Source organism: Erpetoichthys calabaricus, chromosome 3 (assembly GCF_900747795.2).
Source record: "Erpetoichthys calabaricus chromosome 3, fErpCal1.3, whole genome shotgun sequence".
Lineage (NCBI taxonomy): Eukaryota > Metazoa > Chordata > Cladistia > Polypteriformes > Polypteridae > Erpetoichthys > Erpetoichthys calabaricus.
The window spans coordinates 303,304,566-303,327,390 of NC_041396.2; the positions used below are offsets into that span (position 1 = coordinate 303,304,566).

At 47.6% G+C, this 22,825-nt stretch overlaps 1 protein-coding gene across 1 annotated transcript; it reads left to right on the plus strand.

The window, feature by feature from the left end:
- The first annotated feature begins 958 nt into the window (after nucleotides 1–958).
- On the plus strand, nucleotides 959–22,588 carry zgc:113184 (uncharacterized protein LOC553745 homolog). The gene is made up of 3 exons (XM_028791858.2): nucleotides 959–1,315; nucleotides 9,510–9,922; nucleotides 20,735–22,588. The coding sequence occupies exons 1-3, from the start codon at nucleotides 1,204–1,206 to the stop codon at nucleotides 20,906–20,908; spliced, it is 699 nt and encodes a 232-aa protein (XP_028647691.1). The 5' UTR covers nucleotides 959–1,203; the 3' UTR covers nucleotides 20,909–22,588.
- Nucleotides 22,589–22,825: the final 237 nt, after the last annotated feature.

Genomic DNA, 22,825 nt, shown 5'->3' on the forward strand with positions numbered 1-22,825 from the left:
ATGCTTAAAAGAAGCCACTTTGCTTTCATCGGGGAGTCAGAGTCAGGAGGAAGAGGATGAAGCTCACGTTGGAGGAAGAGGAAGGAGACAGAAAAGCGTTTGATTTATTCGATTCTACTGGGCGGACTGACCTATAAGCCAGTTAAATGAATTGACTTCGGTTTAAACTTGGAGTTGTGCCCGTGGCAGTTGCGTCTGGCGTCACGGGCTCCCTGGCACGCCCCCCTAGTGTTCACACCAGCCTCACCCAGTCCATCCCCCTGACTGGGATAAACATCAACATCACCCCAGCTGGGTTGCACTGCCATCCATGCCCTCCTTCCATTACGGCCCCCTGGGTGGGTCAAGGAAACCCCCCACCATCCCAGTTGGGGCCCTCATCCATCTTCTATGACCCGGAAGTACTTCCAAATGGATTGTATCCTAGCACCTGATCTGAGATGAAAGGGGCCGCTCCACCCCCTCCTTGGGGGGCCGGGGGGTGTGGTTGACACTCAGCTATCTTGTTGTTATAATTGTGTTAGTAAGGAATAAAAATGCTTTATTTGAACCCAGAATTGTGTTGGGTGGCATTGTGACAGGGGTTTGGAGCTCAGTGGCACCCTCTTGTGGCCACAGACGGCTCTCTCCTAAATCCTGGTGAAGTTTTCACTGTTTCACTCCATCATGGGACACTTGGAGATGTTTGGGCCATGAGGGCCGTTGTGCCACTCTGAGGCACTGATGTCCAATCAGAAGCCAAACCAGATGCGTGGCATGAAGGACCTTATAGGCCAGCCTGCTCAGATCTACCTTGAGGAGCGTCCAGAATGTACGAGCAACGTTTCTGTCCCATCACCTTGCAGATGCCCCCAACCCCCCCACCGGGACCCAGGACCATCAGTTTAGCGGAGTCATGGATCATGTAGGAAGGTTTTTGCCCCCCCCCCCAGTGCCCCTCATGTCCTGCACAGAGATCTGCAGGGGGTGCCATTGCCATGCAAGATTGCTGCAGATGGGGAAGTTTGTGACGCTTGTCGAAAAGGGAAATAAAAGCAGATGTCGGCCAGCGTTGCGGTTAACGGGGCAGTCGGTGTGTCTAAAAAAAAAAAATAAAAAGCAAAGAACCCCAACGTCCTTCCTCTTTCTGCTTCAGTGTGCTGAGCTGAACTGAGACGGGCGGGCAGCAAGGAGGAAGAAGAAGCAGCAGCAGGGAAGGACGCCATGGAGGAGGCGTTCATGCAGCTCTACGACCAGTACGTCCAGCTCCGGGCGCTGTGCCTGCGACAGGCCGAGTTGCTGAGTCGGATCTCTGCCAGCCGGGACCTGCACAACGGTACCCGCCATCTTCTTCATGGGCGTCACATGGTGAGGGTGTCACGGGCTTTACAACGGGTGGTGAGGGGTGGGGCTGCCAGATCTAAAGCCTCACGGCTCCTTGCTCTTTTTGATTTACACGGGCAACCGAGTTCCTGCCCTGGTGGTGATGGGCCAAACTGGGAAGTAAAGCTACTCCACAATAGAGAAATGGGAATGCAGAAGCCCACCGGTGACATCGAACGGTAGCAGCTATGGGCCAAACTGGGCAAGCCGAAGGGTTAAAGAGTAGCCCTGGTGGGTTGTTGGAGGCTCTCAGTTGTGGGAAGCCCCATCTAGGCAGGCAGCGCCACTTCTGTATCTCGCCATCTCGCGTCGGTTGTCTGTCGTCATCTCGGCTTAGCTTTCTATTTTCACAGCCTTTTCCTTGTCCTCTAGAGGTTACGGTTTGGAAATCTGTGCGTATGGTTTATGTCTTTCTCTCAAGCGTTATTTATTATTTTTTATTTTTATGCTTTAGCACCCAGCCAGCCATCCATTTTCTGCCACTTATGCCAGTCCAAGTCACGGGGGACAGCAGTCTCAGCAGAGATGCACCTGATGTCCCCTGTCACCTCCTCCAACTCCTCCTGAGGTGTTCCCAGTCCAGCTGAGTGGTTGAATCTCTTCGGGGGTCCTGGGGTCTGCCCCGAGCCTGAAACATCTCTGTTTGGGGGGCATCTAACCAGATGCCCCACCCACCTTAATGGGCTCCTTGTGATGTGGAGGAGCAGCAGCCTCTCTGTGAGCTCCTCGCCTCTTCTTTATGGCTGAGCCCAGACACCCAGCAAAGGATCCGCCATTTATGTCCACATTCAAGTTTTTTGGGCCACTAGATGTAATAATAATAATAATATTAGTAATATATTTGATTTATATAGCGCCTTTCCCACACTCAAGGCGCATGTGGTGGAGCTGCGGTCCACTGTGAGCTCCTCACAAATGTCTCCTCACTCTCTCCTTTATGGCTGAGCCCAGACAACCTTGCAAAGGAAGCTCATCGCTGCCACTTGTATCCATAGCCGAGTTCTTTTGGTCACCAGTGCCAACCGCCCACAGCTTGTGGCCATTGGAGAAGGTAGGATCAGTAAATCGAGAGCTTCACCGTTCAGCTCTGCTCTTTCTTCACCACGATATGACCGGTACAACGTCCACATAGCTGCTGAGGCTGCTCCTCTGATCCACCTGCTGATCTCCAGCTGAGAACCATGAATTCGGGTTTGGACAGGTGGTACTGACAGGTTCAATGTCCACATAGCTGCTGATGCTGTCCCAGTCCACCTGCTCCCTTCTTGTGAACAAGACCCCCAGTTGAAGTAGCACTTCATCCTCAGTCTGGAGACAGGACTTCAGCTTCTTCTGGCTGAGAATCAGGACCTCGGGTTTGGACGGGTTGTACTGACTGGTATGATGTCCACATTACTGCTGATGGTGCTCTTCTGATCCACGTATTGATCTCCAGCTGAGAGTCATGACCTTGGGTTTGGATGGGTTGTACTGACCAGTTCAATGTCCACATTACTGCTGATGCTGCTCCACTCCACCTGTTGATCTCTCGCTCCCTTCATCCCTCACTTGTGATCAGGACCCCCTAAGATACCTAAACACCTCCACTTGAGGTAGCACCTCATCCCCAACATGGAGTCAGGACTCCGCTCTCTTCTGGCTGAGAGTCATGACCTCGGGTTTGGATGGGTTGTACTGACCATTTCAATGTTCACACTACAGCTGATGCTGCTCCAGTCTCCCGCTCTCTTCGTCACTTGTGATCAAGACCCCCTAAGATACCTGAACTCCTTCACTTGAGGCACCAACTCATCCCTAACCTGGGGAGGGCACTCCACCCTTTTCTGGCTGAGAACCATGAGCACAGGTTTGAATGGGTGGTACTGACCGGTTCAACGTCCACATAGCTGCTGATGCTGCCCCAGTCCACCAGCTCCCTTCTTCCCTCACTCGTGAACAAGACCCCCAATTGAGGTAGCACCTCATCCTCAGTCATGGAGACAGGACTCTGCCCTCTTCTGAATGAAAATCATGACCTCGGGTTTGTATTGACCAGTTCAACATCCACACTACAGCTGATGCTCCACTCCGCCTGTTGATCTCTCGCTTCATTTTTCCTTCAGTTGTGATCAGGACCCCCTAAGATACCTGAAACTCCTCCACTTGAGGTAGCACCTCATCCTCAACATGGAGACAGGACCCGTCCCTCTTCTGGTTGAGAGTCATGACCTCGGGTTTGGACGGGTTGTACTGACCAGTTCAGTGTCCACACTGCTGCTGATGTTGCTCCAGTCCATCTGCTGATCTCTCGCTCCTTTCTTCCTTCACTCGCGATCAAGAACCCCGAGACACTTAACCTTCCCTGATTGAGGTAGCACCTCATCCTCAGTCTGGAGACAGGACTCTGCCCTCTTCTGGCTGAGAACTATGAGCTCAGGTTTGGACGGCTTGTACTGACCGGTTCAGTGTCCACACTGTTGCTGATGCTGCTCCTCTGATCCACGTGTTGATCTCCCGCTGAGGACCACGGCCTCGGTCTTGGAGATTCAGACCCTCACACTCGGCTACAGGCCACCCCTGGACCTTGCCCTCTGCTTGAGTGTGCTCCAGTCAAGTTTGTGGTGTGTGTCCACAGTAGAGTGAAATTCAAACTTCCAGGGCTCATCATAAGTGTTGGCCGAAATGCGATTAAAACATTTAAGAAATAAATAAAGAGATCAATACTTCACATGTGACATACGCCGATGAGCCAGAACATCCCAAGCACTCCGACGCGAGGCAATTGGCGCCGACAGCTCATGGCAGGAAGCTGGCATGAGGAGCTAGTAGTCCACGGAGTGGGCAGGTGGACAGACCTACCTGTCTTTGATGAGGGCAAAAACGTTACGGCCAGACGACTCGGGCATAGCATTTCCAAAACGGCAAGATGTGTCGGGTACTCAGGGTCAGGTCTACAGGCATCAGTTCAAGGGGAGAGAGAAGACCACAAACCCACCAACGTGGTGTTGGGCAGCCACGACTCATTGATGGCAAGAGGTCAACGAAGGCTGTCCTGCCTGGTGGAAAACCAACAGAAGGACAGGGAGGGGTAGGAACGAAGCTCGACCAGTGATTCCAGATTTCTATGTGAATCTATAGCAGAGCCCTTAACCTGAAGATTGCTCCATGGGGCGCTGTACAATGGCCGACCCTACACTCTGACCCCCCCCCCCCCCCCCCCCCCCCCAAAAGGTGATGTGACAAAACAATTTCCCCTCGGGGATGAATAAAGTCTATCAAATCAAAATCAAAAATCAAATAACGGGATTAGTGCCAGGTTACTACATTTCTGGCATTCCAACAGATGGCGCATCACAAACATTTGTAGTAATGAAAGCGTTACTACAAATGTTTGTGATGCGCCATCTGTTGGAATAACAAATGCAATGCATTTATTAGGATTTATTACGATTTACAGTATGTCTCAGTCACGGTTCCTCCTCATGAATTGCATTAATTCATGTTACTTATGCTTATTTACTATTGATTGTGCTTATGCTTCAATCGTATGTTGTGGGTGGTCCCCCAAGAGGTGGGGGTGGAGGGGTTCAACCTGCCGATCACCACCAGGAGCTGCCCTCTGCCTATAAATCTGGAGGGTCTCCCACAGTTCATGGTGGTCCACTGTAGTTGTGTTTGGGAGTGGGTGAGATTACTTCTATTTACTGTTCTTCTATTGGATTTCAGGAGTTTCGACTTGAGTTTTGACCTCCGTATTTGGACTTTCTTGGACTTGAATTGTCACTTGAATTGTCTTTTTGTTACAGGAAATTTGACCTTTGTGCTCCATGGAGCTTTTTTGTGATTGCTATTCCTTTTTTTTAATAAAGACTCCATGTTTGCCCTATTAAAAGCTAGGGTTTGATGGTGATATCCGCCTCTAGTGGGCATTTTTGGAAGTGCATGACAATTACTACTTGCATTACTACATGCATTCCAATAGATGGTGCCCTGCTAATGCTGAGGACAGTGAGGTCTGTGTTGACTATTTAGATTTCAACCCACCTTAGACAAGTGGCACAGCGTGTGTGTGTGTGTGTGTGTGTGTGTGTGTGTGTGTGTGTATAAATATACTGCTCAAAAAAATTAAAGGACCACTTTTAATGAGAGTATAGCATCAAGTCAATGAAACTTGTGGGCTATCGATCTGCTCAGTGAAGTAGCAGGGGGGCTTGTTCTTCAGTTTCAGCTGCTTTGGTGCACTAGAGGGGCCACAATGAGACAACCCCCAAAACAGGAATGAATGGTTTGACAGGTGGAGGGTGGCCACTGACATTTTCCCCTCCTCATCTGTTTTTTCACTCATTTTGCATTTGGCTGCGGTCAGTGTCACTACTGGTAGCATGAGGCCACACCTGGACCCTACAGAGGTGGAACAGGTGGTCCAACTTCTCCAGGATGGCAGGCACTTCAATACGTCGCATTGCCAGAAGGTTTGCTGTGTCTCCAGGCACAGTCTCAAGGGCATGGAGGAGATTCCAGGAGACAGACAGGCAGTTACTCTTGGAGAGCTGGACAGGGCCCCTCGTAGAAGGCCCTTAACCCATCAGCGGGACCCACCACTAGCTGCTCTTTTGGGCAACGAGGAACAGGATGAGCACTGGCAGAGCCTACAAAAATGACCTCCAGCAGGCAGGCAGGCCACTGGTGTGAATGTCTCTGACCAAACAATCAGAAACAGACTTCATGAGGGTGGCCTGAGGGCCCGACGTCCTCTAGTGGGCACCGTGGAGCTCGATTGGTATTTGCAATACCTGAATTGGTGCCCAGTGCTTTTCACAGATGAGAGCAGGTTCACCCTGAGCAGATGTGACAGACGTGAAAGGCTCTGGAGAAGCTGTGGAGAACGTTATGCTGCCTGTGACATCGTTCAGCAGGACCGGTCTGGTGGTGGGTCAGTGATGGTCTATCTGGGAAGGCTTATCCATGGAGAGACACACAGACCTCTACAGGCCAGACAACGGGGGGCACCTTGACCCCCCCCCCCTCAGCTCACTCGCCTGACCTCTATCAAATAGAACAACTCTGGGTGGGACATTATGTTTGGGTCCTCAGTCTGTCCAGGAGCTCAGTGATGCCCTGGTCCAGATCTGGGAGGAGATCCCCCAGGACACTATCTGTCGTCTCATTAGGACGTTGTCAGGCGTGGGGTGGGGGGCCATACAAGCTACTGAGTACGATTTGGAGTTGCTGCAATGACATTTCAGCCAAATGGACTTTCTTGCCTGCCTGCCCCATCATTTTTTCCCCCCATTGATTTTCGTGGTGTCCCCCTGTAGGTTCATCATTTTCATCATCCTTTTGTTCCTCACACATCACCATATCAGTCCATAGCAGTAGAGAGAGCCAGCATTGAGAGCAGATGGGTTTTCAAAGTAGTCCTTTCATTTTTTTGGAGCACTGTATATATATTTACAGTGTGGTACCCGGATGGGGGTGGTACCCAGCCGGGGCGCCCGTGAAGATCGGAGGAGGGCTTGTGCCTCCTCCAGACCTCGAGGGGGCGACCGCCCTCGGGGCCACGGGTACAGAGCTGGGAAGCTTGACCCTGTAGGGGCCCGTGGTCACCGCCAGGGGGACCCCAATACCTGGAGGACCCTGGACCTCAGCACTTTGGCCACACCAGGAAGTGTTGGGTGGAAGAGGAACACGGAAGGGGCACCCAGAGTGCTTCCGGTGGAGACAGCCGGCACTTCTGCCACACTGGGGCGTGTTGGTGGGAGATTGCTGGGAACACACCTGGAGCACATCAGGGTGCTTATTTAAAGGGGCCGCCTCCCTTCAGAGATGGACTTGAGTCGGGTGGAAGAAGGACAAGGTCTGTGGAGGAGAGAAGGAGGCGGTCTGAAGACAGACAGACAGAGAGAGAAGGCATTGTGTTGGCCTGGACTGAGGGGTATTGGGGGTCTGTGAGTGATTTGTAAATATGGAACACCTCAATAAATGTGTGCGGGGTAAATCTAACGTGTCTGCCTGTCTGTGTCTGGGTCAAGTTCCACAACAGTTAGGTCCATAAATATTTGGACAGAGACACCTTTTGTCTAATTTTGGTTCTGTACATCACCACAATGAATTTGAAATGAAACAACTCTGATGCAGTTGAAGTGCAGACTTTCAGCTTTAATTCAGTGGGGTGAACAAAACGATTACATAAAAATGTGAGGGAACTAAAGCATTTTATGAACACAATCCCTTCATTTCAGGGGCTCAAAAGTAATTGGACAAATGACATAACTGGAAATCAAATGTTCATTTCTAATACTTGTTGAAAACCCTTTGCTGGCAATGACAGCCTGAAGTCTTGAACTCCTGGACATCACCAGATGTTGGGTTTCCTCCTTTTTAATGCTCTGCCAGGCCTTTACTGCAGCGGCTTTCTTTCAGTTGCTGTTTGTTTGTGGGCCTTTCTGTCTGAAGTTTAGTCTTCAACAAGTGAAATGTCTGCTCAATTGGGTTAAGATCAGGTGACTGACTTGGCCATTCAAGAATTTTCCACTTCTTTGCTTTAATGAACTCCTGGGTTGCTTTGGCTGTATGTTTTGGGTCATTGTCCATCTGTATCATGAATCACTTTGACTGCTGTATGTAGCTGGATTTGAGCAGACAGTATGTCACTGAACACCTCAGAATTCATTCGGCTGCTTCTGTCCTGTGTCACATCATCAATAAACACGAGTGTCCCAGTGCCACTGGCAGCCATCACACTGCCTCCCTCCACCGTGTTTTACAGATGATGTGCTATGCTTTGGATAATGAGCTGTTCCATGCCTTCTCCATACTTTTTTTTTTGCCATCATTCTGGTAGAGGTTGATCTTGGTCTCATCTGTCCAAAGAATGTTTTTCTAGAACTGTGCTGGCTTTTTTAGATGTTCTTTAGCAAAGTCCAATCTCGCCTTTCTATTCTTGAGGCTTATGAGTGGCTTGCACCTTGCAGTGCACCCTCTGTATTTACTTTCATGCAGTCTTCTCTTTATGGTAGACTTGGATATCGATACGCCGACCCCCTGGAGAGTGTTGTTCACTTGGTTGGCTGTTGTGAAGGGGTTTCTCTTCACCATGGAAATGATTCTGCGATCATCCACCACTGTTGTCTTCCGTGGACGTCCAGGTCTTTTTTCATTGCTCAGTTCACCAGTGCTTGCTTTCTTTCTCAGGATGTACCAAACTGTAGATTTTGCCACTCGTAATATTTTAGCAATTTCTCCGATGGGTTTTTTCTGTTTTCTCAGCTTAAGGATGGCTTCTGTCACCTGCGTGGAGAGCTCCTTTGACCTCATGTTGTCTGTTCACAGCAAAATCTTCCACATGCAAGCACCACACCTCAAATCAACTCCAGGCCATTTATCTGCTTAATTGATAAGGACATAACGACGGACTTGACCACACCTGCCCATGAAATAGCCAAAGAGTCAATTGTCCAATTACTTTTGAGCCCCTGAAATGAAGGGATTGTGTTCACAAAATGCTTTAGTTGCCTCACATTTTTATGCAATCGTTTTGTTCACCCCACTGAATTAAAGCTGAAAGTCTGCACTTCAACTGCATCGGAGTTGTTTCATTTCAAATTCATTGTGGTAATGTACAGAACCAAAATGAGAAAAAAGTTGTGTGTGTCCAAATATTTATGGACCTAACTGTATGTAATATATTGTAATGGATGGCACTCCCTGCCAGGTTAGACTCTCTTCCTCTAACTTGCTGGAAGGCTTGGGTAGCAAATGGGCAGGATGTCGGTTTGATGTCCCTTATGTGTGCCAGAGTTGAAAACAGGGTGTTCCCTGCTTTAGCTATGGGGGTGGCAGGAGATGCCAGTGTAGCAGTGGGTACACTGGCAACCCAGCAGGGTTGGACTGAGGAACAATAACCGGCCAGGAGACCACCGTGGTGGAAGGACGGGTTGGTGGTGGGGCATTAAGACAATCTGGCAATGACTACATTGTCCCCCTAGGTGGCAGCCTCCCTGGGTGACACTACCAGTGCTGACACTGGCAAGGCATGCTGGGAACTGTAGTCCTGTAGAGCAGCCTGCAGATTGTGCCCCTGTTTTTAAACCCAACTTAAGCCACCAGTCTGCCCCTTTGCGTGCTTCACCCTCTCATTTTCTTTCTCCCATTTCTGCCATCTCCAGGGTTGCTCACTAAGGATGCAGACATGAAGACCCCGACTTCTCTGCCCGTCCAGTGCTCAGATGTGGGCCACGGCTGCTCCAAGCGGGCTTTTCCCCAACCTGGAGCCCCACTTTCCAGAAGTCCCGCTCCTGGATTTGTTGCCGCTGCCCCTCCCTACGCCCAACACCCCGCAGCCATGGCAGAGTCAAGTACCCTGACCAATGGTGTGAAAGCGCTGGAGATACACCCACCAGAAAGAAAGGGACACCCCACCTCTGCAGGACCCTCCTGCCTGTGTGAGGGAAGCAGGACACAAGAGCCACTCGGCTGTCCTGGAGGTGGTGGCACATGGCAGAGCGCTCCAGAAAAACCAAGTGAGGACCACCTGATGCAAAGGGAGGCAGAGAAGACTCAGCACGGGTCTCCAAACCAGGTGAGTACGCCGGGGTGGACCCCACCACTGGGGTCTTCAAATGGAGAACTCTGGGGATTTCATAAGTCAAAATTATTTCTTCACACTCATGGAATAAATTAATGACGGCTTCATAAAGTGAAGTATATTTTAAACATTTAAAAAAATTAGTAGCCCACCGCTGCATTTTATACTGGCGCCTGCGGATATTGGGGTCCCTAAACTTTCTGACTACGTCCACTTTGAATGCCTCCTGCGTTTCTGACACAACAAATGTAAACTTGTGTGACCACTAGGGGGCACTGCAGCACCCCAAACCCTAGGACTCAACCACAGTGACACAAGTCCCAGGTTCAAATTAAAGGTTTATTGTATTAGGGGTCTTTTGATAGCGGCACGGTGGCGCAGTGGGTACCTGGGGACCCGGGTTCGCTTCCTGGGTCCTCCCTGCGTGGAGTTTGCATGTTCTCCCCGTGTCTGCATGGGTTTCCTCCGGGCGCTCCGGTTTCCTCCCACAGTCCAAAGACATGCAGGTTAGGTGGATTGGCGATTCTAAATTGGCCCTAGTGTGTGCTTGGTGTATTTGTGTGTGTCCTGCGGTGGGTTGGCACCCTGCCCGGGATTGGTTCCTGCCTTGTGCCCTGTGTTGGCTGGGATTGGCTCCAGCAGAACCCCGTGACCCTGTGTTCGGATTCAGCGGGTTGGAAAATGGATGGATGGATGGGTCTTTTGATATAATAATCTCGAGAGAAGCGCAACCCCCTAGCCACATTCGCCAACTCATACTGTGGGACCACCAGGTGTTCACAATCCATCTGAGAGATATAAGCCCTGGGTCTTCTCTGGGGTCTCTGCCTGGGTCTTTTCTGGTGCCTGAACCACCGCAATTAGATCTTCTCGATGCAGGGGGGTCCACGGCTCTACTCCCATGATCTCAATCTCCAGCTCATTAATAATAGCATACGCCGGTGTAAGAATAGGAACGGAAAACGGTGAGAAAGGAATTCAGAAATCAAGAAGAAATAAATGCTTCTTGAAAGACGCAGTTGTGAATAGGTGTTTTGGTGGAGACGACAGATAATGATTCGAAAGATCTAACTCTAGAAAACAATTAACAACCCCAAAAAGATGTTGTTGTAGAATGTCTCTAAGTAATTCCTTAAACTTAATCCAAAAGACTCGTACTACAATATCAGGTCTGTGCTCCGGTCTCTGGGTATCCGACAGTCCATGTAGAATTTCCAGCCAAGCAGGATTACATGTGAAAGTGATAAGTAAATCAGGCTTTCCGAATTTACGTACTATGGCCATGGCATCCTGATAGTTTTGTTGCATGTATCTTGGACTTCCTGGAAATGTGGACGGTGATCTGATCATTTTGCCTACATGTATGTTGTTATTTTCAGCGTTTGCTTGCAGTGCGTCTGATAGTTCAACGCGCAGATCTTGTTGATGTACTCTGAGATAGTCGAGACGCGCACCCTCTGTTTTAACATACGCATCTATGACGTACTGTTGGAATAGTTTGCCACTGGAGTGCAAAATGCTAAACCAGGGGTGGGCAAATTCATTCCTGGAGGGCCGCAGTGGCTGCGGGTTTTTGTTCCAACCCAGTTGCTTAATTAGAAAATAATCTTTGCCAATATTTACATTTCATGGCTTGTTAGTGCTTTAACTCTGCTATGTCAAGTCATTCTCATATCCTAGATTTTATTTCCATTCTAAGGATATCATCCAAATACTTTGAAGTGTAAAACGGACGAGTAATTCTCAGTCCTTCACTTTTTTCTCTTCTCTTTCCTTCCAAGTATTTAATTAAACCAAACAGTGCACAATAAATACACACAGGTGTAAAGGCTAACAAGCAAAATGGATAACTGCTGGTTTCTTTTGTCATTTGCATCTTATTGCTAATAAGGAGCAATTAAAAACTGAGAATGCAGCTGTTTAAGACTTAAATAAGCAATAAGGGTTCAAAATCTTAATGAAGGAGATAACTAAAATGAAGCAGAAGTGTTACTTGAGCAATATGTGCTTCTTATTAAGCAATTGGGTTAGAACAAAAACCTGCAGCCACTGCAGCCTTCCAGGAATAACTTTGCCCACCCCTGTACTAAATGTATTCCTCATTGCTAATCTGTACGCCTAAAATTGGCGTTGAGTAAGCCTTATTCATTTGGCGGTTCTTTTATCGGGAACATGTTGTAAATGTTTGTGCCAGCCAATGTCTCCGTAAGGGAATAAAAGTGGGAAAACCATAGGATTGCAATTCATATTGAGCGTGGAAATCTGTTTACAGGAGTTACGTATGGGATAGATGCAAATGTCCCTTTCGGCAGGCGTTTCACCATCTTCTCCGATGAAAATCGCTGCAATGTCGGGGCATTGTATCTTCATAAATCCTGCCCAGGGTTTTCCTTGAAAACCATTCGTACAGATGCTGTTGGATTGGACTGAGCGATTTCATGCATGTGTTTGTATGATTTAGTGAAGGGGTTGATGGTTCTGAGCATGGAATCTAACTGGAGAAGTACATCTTCGCTGCATGCAGAGTTTGCTTTATTTTGTAAGTGTACTTCAGTAGCGTGCGCTGTGTCACAAACATACAGTGCATCCATAAAGTATTCCCAGCGCATCACTTTTTCCACATTTTGTTATGTCACAGCCTTATTCCAAAATGGATTAAATTCATTTTTTTCCTCAGAATTCTGCACACAACACCCCATAATGACAACGTGAAAAAAGTTTACTTGAGTTTTTGCAAATTTATTAAAAATAAAAAAATTGAGAAAGCACATGTCCATAAGTATTCACAGCCTTTGCCATGAAGCTCCAAATTGAGCTCCGGTGCATCCTGTTTCCCCTGATCATCCTTGAGATGTTTCTGCAGCTTCATTGGAGTCCACCTGTGGTAAATTCAGTTGACTGGACCTGATTTAGAAAGGCACACACCTGTCTATAGAAGGTCCCACAGTTGACAGTTCATGTCAGAGCACAAACCAAGCATGAAGTCAAAGGAATTGTCTGTAGACCTCCGAGACAGGATTGTCTCGAGGTACAAATCTGGGGAAGGTTACAGAAACATTTCTGCTGCTTTGAAGGTCCCAATGAGCACAGTGGCCTCTATCATCCATAAGTGGAAGAAGTTCAAAACCACCAGGACTCTTCCTAGAGCTGGCCGGCCATCTAAACTGAGTGATCGGGGGAGAAGGGCCTTCGTCAGGGAGGTGACCAAGAACCCGATGGTCACTCTGTCAGAGCTCCAGAGGTCCTCTGTGGAGAGAGGAGAACCTTCCAGAAGGACAACCATCTCTGCAGCAATCCACCAATCAGGCCTGTATGGTAGAGTGGCCAGACGGAAGCCACTCCTTAGTAAAAGGCACATGGCAGCCCGCCTGGAGTTTGCCAAAAGGCACCTGAAGGACTCTCAGACCATGAGAAAGAAAATTCTCTGGTCTGATGAAACAAAGATTGAACTCTTTGGTGTGAATGCCAGGCGTCACATTTGGAGGAAACCAGGCACCGCTCATCACCAGGCCAATACCATCCCTACAGTGAAGCATGGTGGTGGCAGCATCATGCTGTGGGGATGGGAAGATGACTGCAGCAATGTACAGAGACATCCTGGATGAAAACCTGCTCCAGAGTGCTCTTGACCTCAGACTGGGGCGACGGTTCATCTTTCAGCAGGACAACGACCCTAAGCACACAGCCAAGATATCAAAGGAGTGGCTTCAGGACAACTCTGTGAATGTCCTTGAGTGGCCCAGCCAGAGCCCAGACTTGAATCCGATTGAACATCTCTGGAGAGATCTTAAAATGGCTGTGCACCGACGCTTCCCATCCAACCTGATGGAGCTTGAGAGGTGCTGCAAAGAGGAATGGGCCAAACTGGCCAAGGATAGGTGTGCCAAGCTTGTGGCATCATATTCAAAAAGACTTGAGGCTGGAATTGCTGCCAAAGGTGCATCGACAAAGTATTGAGCAAAGGCTGTGAATACTTATGGACATGGGATTTCTCAGTTTTTTTAATTTTAATAAATTTGCAAAAACTTCAAGTAAACTTTTTTCACGTTGTCATTATGGGGTGTTGTGTGTAGAATTCTGAGGAAAAAAATGAATTTAATCCATTTTGGAATAAGGCTGTAACATAACAAAATGTGGAAAAAGTGACGCGCTGTGAATACTTTCTGGATGGACTATACAGCTGTCCATATCCTGGAGAGGTAGAAGTGTTAGCGTACAGTGGAGAGATTTGGTGATCAATCTGCCCGTGTATTTTAAAACAGTATGGTCCGTGGCCAGGAGGTTGAGTTATCTGTGCACCCATGGAAGCAAACGCTAGAGAAGAGTTGTATTCTCGAATGTGTTGACGATCATTTTTACCTTCTGATGTTTGCTGTGTAAGAAGCTGTTGTAAAGACACAGGTGGCTCCCGCTAAGGTGGTAAAGCTACTTTACCGTCATGGCAGCACCTCGAGTACTTGTTGGCTGGATTACGCTCAGCAGGCCAGTATGGTGCATGACAGGCAGTTGCCGGATCCCGGAATAGAGATGACGTTGTACAAAAACCCATCGACAGAGAAGATACTGTCGCTCATTTAATAACAGGCTTAGGAAACAACCATCGCAGTATAACGAAAATACGAAGGAGCGAAACTAATACCAATGGTCGACAGAATACGTTACTGTAGCAGGCTACGGAAAAGACTCCCAGGCGCACACATGGCTGAAGTGAAAGGTCATGCGGTCAGGCTAGATATTGGGTGGTGACGTGACACCAATGGGGTCATGAGAGAGGAGCGGGGGAACGTGTTAGTCTGAAGGAGGAATAGGAATCGAGAAAAGTGGCGTGGAGGTGTATGGGAGGCCTCAGGCAGCGTGGAGAAGGGTTTGGAAGAGCGGGAATAGGAATCGAGAAATGCCGTGTCAGCTACGTGTGCGCGGGACTACTTTAGAAGAGGAAGCAGGATGAACCAGAAGAGAAATATATATAAGAGATAATGCATTTTATTTATAGGGGCACTTTACATTAGCAGTAAATCTCAAAGTGCTACATAAAAAGTTTAAACAAAGGCAAAGCAAGATAACAACAGAGATAAAACAACAATAATTATAGCGTTCTTGTTAATAAACTTTCTTAAATACGTAGAAAGTCTTTAACTGTTTTATAAAACAGCCCACCATCTGCTGTGTTCTCAGGCTCTCTGGTAGGACATCCCAGAGCCGTGGAGCAGCAACTGCAAGGGCTCAGTCACCCATTGTATGAAGTTTGGTCACAGGGGGGAGAAGGTGACGGTTTCTTGTAGTGGATTGTAATATAAGGAGATTTTTAAGGTATTGTGGAGCATTTCCATGGATGCACTGGTGAGTAAACAAAGAGTTTGTATTCGATACGGAGATGGATAGAGAGCCAATGAAGTGACCTAAGGATTGGTGAGATATGTTCATATTTCTGCCCCCTCATCAGGATTCTTGCAGCACTATTTTGAATTTGTTGGAGCTTTTGAAGGCTCTTGTTGGGTATCCCGATGAGGAGTGCATTACAATAGTCCTACCTGGAGGAGACAAAGGCATGAACCAGCTTTTCAGCATCACAGAGGGAGAGGTGGGGACGGAGTTTGGCTATGTTTCGGAGATGAAGGAATACAATTTTACAAAGGTGATGGACATGTGTATCAAATGACAGATGGGAGTCTAACTTGACACCCAGATCTGCAACAGAAGGGTAGAGGGTAATGGTACGGTCAGAAAAGGAAATACAATTTACAGAGGAATGAAGTTGATGGGGGGGGTGCCAATTAAAAGAGCTTCAGTTTTGGTGCTGTTCAGCTTGAGGAAGTTCTTGGACATCCAGGCCTCAATCTCATCCAAGTTGATGGAGGTGTAAGAGAAGTCAAATCCAGTCTCACATAGAGCTGCGTATCATCGGCATAGCAATGGAATGAAACTCCATGCCTGCGGATGATGTGACCCAGGGGTAGCATATACAGTGGTGTGAAAAACTATTTGCCCCCTTCCTGATTTCTTATTCTTTTGCATGTTTGTCACACAAAATGTTTCTGATCATCAAACACATTTAACCATTAGTCAAATATAACACAAGTAAACACAAAATGCAGTTTGTAAATGGTGGTGTTTATTATTTAGGGAGAAAAAAAAATCCAAACCTGCATGGCCCTGTGTGAAAAAGTAATTGCCCCCTTGTTAAAAAATAACCTAACTGTGGTGTATCACACCTGAGTTCAATTTCCGTAGCCACCCCCAGGCCTGATTACTGCCACACCTGTTTCAATCAAGAAATCACTTAAATAGGAGCTGCCTGACACAGAGAAGTAGACCAAAAGCACCTCAAAAGCTAGACATCATGCCAAGATCCAAAGAAATTCAGGAACAAATGAGAACAGAAGTAATTGAGATCTATCAGTCTGGTAAAGGTTATAAAGCCATTTCTAAAGCTTTGGGACTCCAGCGAACCACAGTGAGAGCCATTATCCACAAATGTCAAAAACATGGAACAGTGGTGAACCTTCCCAGGAGTGGCCGGCCGACCAAAATTACCCCAAGAGCGCAGAGACGACTCATCCGAGAGGTCACAAAAGACCCCAGCACAACGTCTAAAGAACTGCAGGCCTCACTTGCCTCAATTAAGGTCAGTGTTCACGACTCCACCATAAGAAAGAGACTGGGCAAAAACGGCCTGCATGGCAGATGTCCAAGACGGAAACCACTGTTAAGCAAAAAGAACATTAGGGCTCGTCTCAATTTTGCTAAGAAACATCTCAATGATTGCCAAGACTTTTGGGAAAATACCTTGTGGACTGATGAGACAAAAGTTGAACTTTTTGGAAGGCAAATGTCCCGTTACATCTGGCGTAAAAGGAACATAGCATTTCAGAAAAAGAACATCATACCAACAGTAAAATATGGTGGTGGTAGTGTGATGGTCTGGGGTTGTTTTGCTGCTTCAGGACCTGGAAGGCTTGCTGTGATAGATGGAACCATGAATTCTACTGTCTACCAAAAAATCCTGAAGGAGAATGTCCGGCCATCTGTTCGTCAACTCAAGCTGAAGCGATCTTGGGTGCTGCAACAGGACAAAACACACCAGCAAATCCACCTCTGAATGGCTGAAGAAAAACAAAATGAAGACTTTGGAGTGGCCTAGTCAAAGTCCTGACCTGAATCCAATTGAGATGCTATGGCATGACCTTAAAAAGGCGGTTCATGCTAGAAAAACCTCAAATAAAGCTGAATTACAACAATTTTGCAAAGATGAGTGGGCCAAAATTCCTCCAGAGCGCTGTAAAAGACTCATTGCAAGTTATCGCAAACGCTTGATTGCAGTTATTGCTGCTAAGGGTGGCCCAACCAGTTATTAGGTTCAGGGGGCAATTACTTTTTCACACAGGGCCATGTAGGTTTGGATTTTTTTTTCTCCCTAAATAATAAAAACCACCATTTACAAACTGCATTTTGTGTTTACTTGTGTTATATTTGACTAATGGTTAAATGTGTTTGATGATCAGAAACATTTTGTGTGACAAACATGCAAAAGAATAAGAAATCAGGAAGGGGGCAAAAAGTTTTTCACACCACTGTAGATATTAAAGGACTGATCTTTGTGGGACTCCACAGGTGACAGTGTGGGTATGAGATTTAGCATCTCCCAAGGCCACATACTCAGTCCTGTCTGTATGATAGGACTCGGACCACTCTAAAGCAATGCCAGAATGTCCAATTGTATAGTGAAGATGATGAAGTAGAATATTATGATCTACCATATCAAATGCAGCTGTGAGGTCCAGGAGGATAAGGAGTGATGGAGAGCCATGGTCAGCAGCCATCAGGAGGTCATTGGTGACTCTGATTAGGGCTGTATCTGTGCTGTGAGAAGTTCAGAAACCAGATTGAAATTTTTCAAACAGATTGAATTTTTTGAGGTGATCCTGAAGCTGAACCAAAACAACCTTTGCCAAAAATGGAAGGTTGGAGATTGGACGATAGTTTGCTATCATTTCAGGATCCAATGAGGATATTTTAAAATGAGGTCTAATTTTTGCAGTGTTCAAGGCCAGTGGGACTGAGCCGCTCTGGAGAGAGCGATTAATGATATCTGCAATAAGAGGGTTTATATCTGACACATTAGCTTTTATCAGAGGAGTAGGAAAAGGGCCCAATGGACACGTTGAAGGTCTCATCCTCTGTATGACGTCCTCAACTTCTTTAGCTGTGGTACAGAGGAACTGGGAAAGGCAGCCCATTGACTTTGGGGTAGAAACATCCAGCAATGGAGGGCTGGAGGCAGACAATGAGGAGCAGATGATGTCCACCTTAGAGGTAAAATATTCAATCAAATTATTGCACTGCTCCTCTGTGAAGTTATTACAGGCGTAGGTGTGAAGACTGAGTAAACGATTTATCACGGAACAAGTTGTTTGGAGTTTCCAGGAGTGTTGTTGATTAAATTTGAATGGCATTGAGATCTGGCGGCGGTCAGTGCCCTGGAGGAGTTGTTTTTGGTGTTCCCGATAAGCTGAGGGTAGGGACGTAGGCCAAGTGGTCAATCGAGAGCGCCACCTTCTGGTAGGGCAGCCAACTGCAATTTCTCTGGAAATGATAGATAGATAGATAGATAGATAGATAGATAGATAGATAGATAGATAGATAGATAGATAGATAGATAGATAGATAGATGTGAAAGGCACTATATGATAGATAGATAGATTTGAAAAGTCGCATAGTTTGGTGGAGGAACGATCTCCTCAGTCTGTCAGTGGAGCAGGACGGTGACAGCAGTCTGTCTCTGAAGCTGCTCTTCTGTCTGGAGATGATCCTGTTCAGTGGATGCAGTGGATTCTCCATGATTGACAGGAGTCTGCTCAGTGCCCGTTGCTCTGCCACAGATGTTAAACTGTCCAGCTCTGTGCCAACAATAGAGCCTGCCTTCCTCACCAGTTTGTCCAGGCGTGAGGCGTCCCTCTTCTTTATGCTGCCTCCCCAGCACACCACCCCCGCGTAGAAGAGGGCGCTCGCCACAACCGTCTGATAGAACATCTGTAGCATCTTATTGCAGATGTTGAAGGACGCCAGCCTTCTAAGGAAGTATAGTCAGCTCTGTCCTCTCTTGCACAGAGAATCAGTATTGGCAGTCCAGTCTAATTTATCATCCAGCTGCACTCCCAGGTATTTATAGGTCTGCACCCTCTGCACACAGTCACCTCTGGTGATCACGGGGTCCATGAGGGGCCTGGGCCTCCTAAAATACACCACCAGCTCCTTGGTTTTGCTGGTGTTCAGGTGTAGGTGTTTTGAGTTGCACCATTTAACAAAGTCATTGATTAGGTTCCTATACTCCTCCTCCTGCCCACTCCTGATGCAGCCCACGATAGCAGTGTCGTCAGCAAACTTTTGCACGTGGCAGGACTCCGAGTTGTATTGGAAGTCTGATGTATATAGGCTTAACAGGACCGGAGAAAGTACAGTCCCCTGTGGCGCTCCTGTGTTGCTGACCACAATGTCAGACGTGCAGTTCCTGAGACGCACATATTGAGGTCTGTCTGTAAGATAGTCCATGATCCATGCCACCAGGTATGAATCTAATCCCATCTCTGTCAGCTTGTCCCTAAGGAGCAGAGGTTGGATTGTGTTGAAGGTGTTAGAGAAGTCTAGAAACATAATTCTTACAGCACCACTGCCTCTGTCCAAGTGAGAGAGGGATCGGTGTAACATGTAGATGATGGCATCCTCCGCTCCCACCTTCTCCTGATATGCAAACTGCAGAGGGTCGAGGGCGTGTTGAACCTGTGGCCTAAGGTGGTGAAGCAGCAGCCTCTCCATGGTCTTCATCACATGTGATGTCAGAGCAACAGGCCGGAAGTCATTCAGCTCACTAGGACGTGATACCTTTGGGACTGACTGGGGTGATGCAAGATGTTTTCCAAAGCCTCGGGACTCTCCCCTGTTACAGGCTCAGGTTGAAGATGCGCTGTAGAGGACCCCCCAGCTCCAACACACAGACCTTCAGCAGTCGTGGCGATACTCCATCTGGACCCGCTGCTTTGCTGGCACGAAGGTAGATAGATAGATAGATAGATAGATAGATAGATAGATAGATAGATAGATAGATAGATAGATAGATAGATAGATAGATAGATAGATAGATAGATAGATAGATAGATAGATAGATAGATAGATAGATAGATAGATAGATAGATCCGGAGTGTTGTGTGCAGTTCTGGTCACCACACTACAAGAAAGACACAGCAGCACTTGAGGCTGTGCAGAGGACAGCAACCAGGTGCATCATGGGACTGAAGAACATGTCCTACTGATAGATAGATAGATAGATAGATAGATAGATAGATAGATAGATAGATAGATAGATAGATAGATAGATAGATAGATAGATAGATGTGAAAGGCACTATATGATAGATAGATAGACTGCGGTGGGCTCCGTGACCCTGTAGTTGGGATATAGCGGGTTGGGTAATGGATGGATGGACTTCATATGCTCCCATCTCTTAAAAATGTTAAACGTTCTAGATAGCACGTCAAAGACTAAGCGAAGAAGAAAGAGCAGTGTCGAAAAGAGACACGAAATCGTTGGAGAGAAAAGAAGACAAAAAAGAACAAAAATAATCAATGTGCAAATTCAGATGATAACGAAAGTAATCATCAGCCTGGACCAAGTGGAACTGAAAACCTCGCACGTCATATAGTGCCTTTCACACCTATCTATTATATAGCACCTTTCACATCTGTCTGTCTATCTATCTTGTCTTAATCTTCAGATATCTTCATGTCTCCCTTTTTGTTCCTCTTCCCCCAGACTCACTGGACCCCCGGATACCACCTGGACAGTGACCTCTTGAGCCGTGGAGGCCTCCTGCTGTCAGACATCACCCTGAACTCTCAAGTCTGCGAGTTCTGCCAGGCTGTGTTCCCGAGTGACACGACAACGCGTGGAGAGTACCTGCGTCACATCACGGCCCACATCACTTAGGGGCTGCGGTGGGCTTGTGCTGGCGTCAGGGAGGCAGGCAGGCGGGTGGGTGTCTTCCAGGTCAGCATTGGCTTGTTTATAAGGGTTTTAGAAAGGGTGGGGGAGGGGCAAAAATATTCATGCTGGAAGACCAACCCATTGTGGGCGGGGTCTACTAAACACAGAGACTCTGTCCCGCACCGGACCACAACAGTCGGTCCTCAGCAAATAACTGACCAAAGACTTGAGAAGCTCCAGCCCTGCTGGTGGCCTATGGTCCATGTAAACTTCATGTAAGGGTCACTTGTAAGACGGTGAAAGATCTAAACATGGAGGACCTCATGGACATTGCTCTCCCATCTGTCCTGGGAACATGAAACAGATTTTGGCTCCAGATTTTAGGTCAAGCTGCGTATGTTTTAAATATTTTATTCTCAAGAGAAACAGGAATGTGGAATAAGTTACCAGGTAGCCTGGCCAAAAATACGTGGACCCTCATTGTGGTTGATGGATTTGGCTATTTGAGCCTCACTTAATGGCCCCTGAGATTGAGCAGACAGCGCAGTAATCTCCATAGGCGAGCACTGTCAGCAGAACAGGGCCACTGAAGAGCTCCGTGACTTTCAATGTGCCACCTTCACAAGATGTCTCTGGTCCAACAAGGCCAACAGTCTATCAGACGTCTGCCCTGGTCTTACTGGGAAGTGGTGGTCCGCACAAAATCACAGAACGGGACCTCCAAGTGTTGAATCTTTGAATAAATCGCCTGTCCTCGGGTTATGAGTATCGTTCCACGGCACAAGAACTGATCATCGGGAACTTTGTCAAGTAGGCTTGCATGGCCAAGAAGATGTAAACAAGACTTGGACCACCATATGCAATGCCAAGTGTCTGCTGCAGAGTTGGAAAACACACTGCCATTGGACCTTGGAGCAGTGGAAACACAGCGAGGACGGTAACAAAGTGTATTGAGAGAGATGGACCAGAAGAGTAGACGTCGTGAAAAATGCACACGGAGATCAAAGCCACAGGTCACTTTGGCCAAACCGAAAAACGAAACCCAGACGCCTGAGAAGATGGAAAAGGAGGTCTTCATTAGGAAGTTAGATACGAAATGGCAGCCAGAGCTGAGCTTCCTCTTATCATGTTAGTGATGTCAGACCCCCCCACCAGCTCTGAAAATCTCCCACAGCCCCCGGGGCTCACAAAATGGTGGTGCCCATAACAAAAGTAAAACTGAGTCTTCATCGGCAAAACCCCAATACAGACAACGTCCAGATCAGAAGAAACCCTACATGACGGCTGGGCAGCAGTGAGGGTGACTAACACAACACCATCAGGTGGTCTGATGGACAAATTTAGATTTGGGGATGCCAGGAGAAGACTACCAGCCAGAGTGCACAGTGCCAGCTGTAAGGATTAATGGAGGAGGAGGAGGAATAAGGGCCAGAGGCTGTTTGTGAAGGCTTCAGAGAGACCCCCTTAATCCTACTGAAGGGCAACCTCAGAGCTACAGCAGACCAGGACATTCTAGAGCCGTCGCTCTCAACCATTCTGGTGCCATCACACACTTTTTCCCCATGTAAGTGTCTTTGAAACCCACCAAGAGAGATGCCCCTCGAGTTCTAGGGAGGTTCCCCTCAGTGAATTGAGTGTGATCATTCGGGCAGGGGTGGGGGGGTTTGTGGTCCACTTTAGTGCATGAGAGCACCAGATGGGGGGCTTTAAACCCCCTGAGTGAACTGAGCACGACTGTCAGAACAGGAGGTGGGGTTTATTTGAGTACTATTGTTAGAGCAGGGTGGTGGGGGGGGGGTTCCCCATGGTGAGTCGAGTGCAGGGTGGGGGGGGGGGGATTTGTGGTCCACAAGCATGAGAGCACCAGATGGGGGGCTTTAAACCCCCTGAGTGAACTGAGCATGACTGTCAGATTGTGAG